At 44.5% G+C, this 6507-nt stretch overlaps 1 protein-coding gene across 1 annotated transcript; it reads right to left on the bottom strand.

Annotated features, from left to right (window-relative positions):
• Window positions 1–1764: 1764 nt before the first annotated feature.
• LOC123150765 (protein TIFY 11e-like) lies at window positions 1765–2433 on the bottom strand. Its single transcript, XM_044570596.1, has one exon. The coding sequence runs from the start codon at window positions 2298–2300 to the stop codon at window positions 1857–1859; it is 444 nt and encodes a 147-aa protein (XP_044426531.1). The 5' UTR covers window positions 2301–2433; the 3' UTR covers window positions 1765–1856.
• Between the last annotated feature and the right edge of the window lie 4074 nt (window positions 2434–6507).

Below are 6507 nucleotides of genomic sequence, written 5' to 3'. Positions count from 1 at the left end.
CCCAGCTCCGACGCGTGAGGGGCGCAGCGCGCCTTCGGCCTCCATTGCTTGTAGTCATCGCTAGGTGATTCACGGACCTGATTGTAATTTTTAATTTTTATTATCTTTGTTGTTCTTTGTATTGTCATGATAGAAGATATATAGATTAGAAGTTTGTCATACAAAATTAATGATGTGCGAACATAAATTCATATAGATGAATATTTTATTCATTTTAAACTCATATGGGTGAATGCATACGTGTATGTATGAGGGTTTCCAAAAAATGTCCGGAAGCATGTGAGCACTTGTATTTACATGCTGGTATATGTAGGCGCGAAGACGACGTAACACGCTAGGGTTCATCTGCACACACGGCAAAGTGGGTAATACTAAGCCATCAGGCATGTGACGCAAAGGCCATGGATTGATAAAAAGAAAAAGGAAAAGAAAAGACCATGGATTAGTCATAATAAAAGAAGCCGGTCAAGCCCAATTCACCATGATCAATCAGTTGGTCGAAACAACGACATCTTTAATCCCGCGGACAACCAAGGATTTCGCCGGCTTCCGCAGGGAGCAGCGGCGACGACGGTGGTCCGCCCTTATCACGCGTTGGTGGTGTGGTTAGATTGGTTTCCTAGGGTGCTATTTGTAATTTTTTTATTTTTCTAGATTTGTTGTAAAAAAATAACATCATTTTTTTTTAAAATGTTAACGCCCACACGTGTGGGCGTTGACCATCTCGACCACACGTATCCATCATCGTCCAGTACTATATGCATGAATCTTGACATAATCTGGCTGATTTTCTGTGCCACGTAGGACAAGGCGTGTGTGTGATGTGTGACATAGTTCGCCCACACATCCGTTTTACCACACGGAGGGGCCGGTGTATGGGCGTTTAGCAGTTCACCCACACACCAATTTTCAGTCACGCATAAGGGCTGGTGTGTGGGCATTTGCCATCTCGCCCACACGCCCGTCTTCTCTCCCACACGTAAGCTGCTAGTTGCCATGTGTTTTTGCAGCGCACATGGCAACTGCCTCTAGTGTGCTTTATAAGCAGGTGGCAACTTTTTTTTATCCGAGTTGCCATGTGTTTTTGCAGGGTACACGATAACTGCCTAGTGTGCACGTAAGCAGATGGCAACTGTCTTTTACCGAGTTGCCATGTGTTTTTGCATGATATATGGCAACTGCCCCAACGTGCACGTACATGGCAACTGCCCTAACGTGCACGTAAGCAGATGGCAACTCTTCTTTTTTACATGGCAACTGCCCTAACATGCTTGTGAGCACACGGCAACTCTCTCAACCGCCTAGTGTTAATATGTGGCAATTTCTAAAGTTATGAAATTATGACAACTACATTAGATCAGACCATACATAGTAACTGCAGTTGAGCAACCATGGCAACTGCAGTTGTCCGACATGGCAACCGTAGTTCAGCGACATGGCAACTGCAGATAAACGAATATGGACAAGAGTCTGGACCATGGCAACTGCGGGCGCGCGATGGGCGTCACGCGTCGCGTTCGGGACCAGAAGGGTACGAGGCCTGACATACGGACGTGTGGGCGTTATCAACTTCGCCCACACGCACGCGTGTGAGAGGGTTCAGAAGGAAAAAAAGATGTGTGTGGGTATTAGTTGTTTTGCCCACACGTAGATGTGTGGGCTGGTTGCTGTCCATGCCACACGAGGCGTGTGGCAAAGCTACCCGATACACCACACGTGTGGCAGTTATCGGGACTTTTTTTGCGAGAAGACAGCTAGATTTTCTGATCATCATTCAGAAATTGTACTCCAATAACATCTACACATTTACATGGACTGTAAATTACTCAGGCTACTCTACTATGCATGAACACTAATCAGAGCATAACCGTGAGACGGCTCCAGGAGAACGCGTCGCCGTCGGGCCGGCTGTAGGGAAGGGCGCGCGCGGCGAGCCTTCCCTTGCGCTTCTCCATGAACCGCTGCAGCGATGCCTTCCTAGCCATGGGCAGGTCGCCATCCGCTGCCTCGCAGTTCCCTTGCGTTGTGCCTGAGACAGCAGCGACACGCAGCAGCTCGGCCGCCCTGTCGGCCGGCACCTGGTCCAGCACCAGCACCTGCCCACCGTAGAAGATGGTCATCTGCGCGTGCTCCGGTGCAGGACCCGCCGCGTAGTCGTCTTGCGCTGGCACTTCCGCTCCGGGCATGAGGGGGAGGACCACCGTGGCCGCCGGCCGCGTCTCCGCCGCCTTGATGCAGCGGCTGAGAACTCCGCACGCTGCGGCGAACCGTCGGCTCTTAGCGCTCCCTGTCGCCGCCATTCTTGCCGCTTGATCGATCAACCCCCCTGTACGCTCTCCAGGCCTCGCGAACTCGCGGTGTGGTAGCGGGGAGGGGAAGCTCTGCTTTGATCGGGTGTTGTGTTGGTTGGAGGAATGAAACTGATGGATTAAGAGGTGGTGAGATGGGTTTTGATTTATAGGATCGCACGGCCGGCCGCGGCGTGTCCTGTGGGCTGTTGCTGTCAAGCGTGGGGGGCTGGGATGTTTCTTCCTGGCGGTCTCTGGCACGAAGAACACGTGCTGGTCGAGGACAGCACGATAGTTGCAACGTGGTGGCTGGTACTCCACTCATGCCGCACGTTGAGTTGTTAACTCGGCAGCAGGCCGAGAGGTTGGAAGATGGGGTGGGTCTCCCTCCAGCTGCCGGTTCCGTGATTCCGTGAGGCGATCATCCGGAGAAAAATCTTATAGGAGGACCGGGTTGTACTCTCCGTCAGCTTAGACCCGGTTTACGGCATGTGCCGATTTCGGTCTCAAAGCACCGGTCCTAATTACCATTCAACCTTAATTCCACTCATCATGATTCCTACCTTGTTTTATTTTTGAAAAAGTTATGATCTATTCATAATCAATCATAACAGGACAAAGAAGTTGAAAAAAAACATAACTGGATAAAGAATACCATAGTTAACTTCCGCACAAAAAACATATAGCTAACAAAACTACAATCTAGTGAGTGTGGCAACTATAAACAAATTGAGTGAGCTGAAAACGAGCTGTCGCCAACGCCCCTCTCTCACAGTTGCCGGGTAAACCTTATTATAGTAGACAGTTAGAAAGTCTCCATGTTAAAGTGCCACGGGACCAGCGCAACGGAGCAACAACCATCGTTGATCCCCCGCAAAAAAAAAACATCGTTGATAAAGAGAGTTGTATATCAAAAGAATCAAAATTGGAAACACACGAATAAAGACTAGATCCAAACAAATCACAGGCTGAATTCCACGAGATCCGACGAAGACACACCTTCACATGCACTCTGACGAGTAGACGCATCACCGGGATGGGATTAAACGTGGGAGCATTATTCCTACTGAGGGACATAGCCGCCGCGATGTAGCCCCAACTAAGACACGTAACCTAACAAGAATAAGAGAGAGGTCCCTCCTGCCGGCAGGATGAGAGGGGGGTGAGGTCCTCCGCATCTCCACGGCCCGAAGGCCATTGGAGGCAAGGCGGATTGGCGATGGCGTCCAAGGAAAGAACGCAACCATGTTTTGTGGTTGTCATGAGGATTATGTGTTTTTCTTTGACAATCCATCGTTTCAAAAACCACATCTCGTGGTAAATTGTTGTTGTTGTTGTTGTTGTTGTTTGTTGATCAATATTTTGATAGTCCCCCCCCCCCCTTTGTTAAGGCATATCTTCAGTCTTGTATTAATTTGCATTTTCCATATGTGATTCTTTGTGTGTGTGTATGTATGAATGTATGTGTACGTTGGTGTTGGATGTGTACGGCCTAATCCTGTAGAGTCTTGATATGTATTTATTGTGTTTGTATCCCATCGATGTTTCATTTTAAGTTAATAAATTCATTCTTTATCGTGAATAAAGAAAATGTCAACATACCGTTTATATTCTACCGAGCAACTAGAGACTCTACAAGCACAATCTAGAGACTCTAGAAGCACAATCTACAAGCTACGAAGATTTATTTTCTTTCTTTGAAAACACCTCCCGTATATTAATAAATTTAAAAGTTGTCACAATCGTTTCTTACAACATTAGCCATTCAAGACGGAAAACGAGTACAAAGAATACCCTCTAACCTATTATCGAAGCTAAATTTTGGAATCTGGTGTGCGACCTCATTGGCCCTTCGATTGATTTTCTTCAGCTTAAAATTCTGAAAAAGTATAAAGATGGATAAATATTTGTTCTTCAGATCAACAAGGTGTGACCTGTCAAGATTTTTATTTGTAAATAAAGAAACCACAAAAGAGCAACCAGTCTCCAAAATAATAGGTTTATGAAGAGTTATGCCGATATAAAGACCAGCTAGGCACACCCGGAGCTCTGCTTCGTCTACACTAGTACACACGACCTACTATAATCCCATGGAGTCAAGAGGACGTGGCCTGCAAAATTCCTGGCAACTCCCACACTTGTAGCGCCAACGTTATCCATAGAACTCGAGTCAACATTGATCTTAATATAATTCAAAGGTGGAGGCTGCACACCTCAATGATACTCGGAGGAGTATTGATGAATCTTAAATCATCGCCTACTCCCTTACCTTTGATGTTAGAAACCAACTCTGCATTGGATTAACAAAACCAAAACGATGACCATTAATTTTCCACAAAATTAGCAGAGAGGCAGAGATAGATTTCTCTCCCTTGCCAAACATCATATCCTTCCTTAAATGGCTAGCTCTCCAGAAAATGAAAATGACTTGCTCACAAACAGAAGAACTTAACTGATCCAGGCCCAGTAAACTTAAAAACATCTTCCCCAGAATATTCCACACTTCCGTCAACGACATATGCAAAGCCCTCGCCTTAGGACAAGTCACTAGAGCATGAAAAGTGCATTTATCTTCCACCCCGCAGATAGAGCACATACCCGAGGTAGCCTGGTGGCAAATAACTCTATTAATATGAATCACGAGCCTATTAAATGCAAAACTCCAGGCAAAATTCTGATCTTTTGAGAGACATTGGCCTTTCAAATGACATTCCGGGGCTTCCTTTCCCCCTTCGCAGCATCGCTAAATTGCCTATAATCCTCCTTGTTCTCCTCGAGCTTCATAGACAGATTATACACACTTTTATAGAGAATATACATGTCTTCTCATACTGCCACACAATAAAAATCACCATCTCCCGAGGATTGAATACGCATCTTTAGAATCCCATCGGCATCATGTGGATAAAACAAATGTGAGATTAAATTCGCATATCATCTTCTTGTCCCGTTTATGAATAAATCAGATACCCACTTTAGCCTGGTTCTACTCATTTTAGCTTAATATTTTAGGCCAAAATTCCTGGTGTCCAATAATCTCTTCAAATATTTATACTAAACCCATCCAACACTAGAACACTTCAAAGAAATTTATCATTTAACACATGAGCATGGCCACGAATCAGATCCTAAGCGTGAGACGTTAACCGAATAAGACGGTAAACCTTGCAACGATGCCTCCCATCCCATGGGCAGGTGCCATCAACCGCCTTGTCGATGTTTTATTTTTTGCGGGTGGTTCTTTAATATTTTGGACAACAAAAATCCTACAACCACGGATGATTTACAGATTTTTTTACAGAAACTTTTAATAAATTCTCTCCTCCTCTTCCTTCTTTCTGACCCCCCCCCCCTAATCTGCAACCAGAAACTGTCGCCCAATTAGAATTCGTAAAAGGGATCCATAACTTTAGCATTACTCTTTGGAGAATACCTTTTCGTTGATATCGATGTGATCACGTGATCAAGAGTGGGGCCTCGGCTTGGATTTTGTGCTAGCAAAATAATCGCTAGAACCATTTTTTGTAATATTTCATGCCATGTTTTTCTTGGTGAATACCCATGTTCTGCTCTATTAATATATTCAGGCCTCTTTTGGTTCATAGGATAGGATTATCGTAGGAATAGGAAATCTGTAGGAAATGAGATTACATGTATCTCAAATCCTATTAGTAGGAATAGGAATAGGAAATGAGATGTGATTTGGTTCACACCAAAGGAATTTTTCCATTGAGTCTAGGCTCATTTTTATTTTCCTATGAAATGTGGAGGATGGGAACCAACCCTATGTAGGAATAGAAATCCATACCTATGAACCAAAGGGCTCTTAAGGAAAAAATACTATGAGAATCCTATCCTCTAGAATTCCAATGAAATTCCTCCAAACCAAAGGAGGTCTGAACAAGTGTCGCTGATTTGTATAAAGTTGTATTAAATCAGTGATACTTATTTTGAGATGAAGGGAGTATTAGTCAATTCTTAAAACGTAATGTTTCCCTGATTCGACATGTCTCATCTCAAATCTCTGTTTGGAAGCACCTGAATTTGGATATAAGATTTTTGGAGTATAGAGTATCTTTTTTTATTTAAGTTTTATGGTACTACTTATATTGCAATGAAGTAGTCCCATGGGCATAAGAGTACTTGCAGAAATGCGAGGGGACATATGGACGCTTGTATTTACATGCCATTGTGCGATGACGACATACTACAATTGTGC

This window comes from Triticum aestivum, chromosome 7A (genome assembly GCF_018294505.1).
Source record: "Triticum aestivum cultivar Chinese Spring chromosome 7A, IWGSC CS RefSeq v2.1, whole genome shotgun sequence".
NCBI classification, from domain to species: domain Eukaryota; kingdom Viridiplantae; phylum Streptophyta; class Magnoliopsida; order Poales; family Poaceae; genus Triticum; species Triticum aestivum.
The sequence above is the reverse complement of the archived record's forward strand: the minus strand, read 5'-3'. Positions and strand labels throughout refer to the sequence as shown.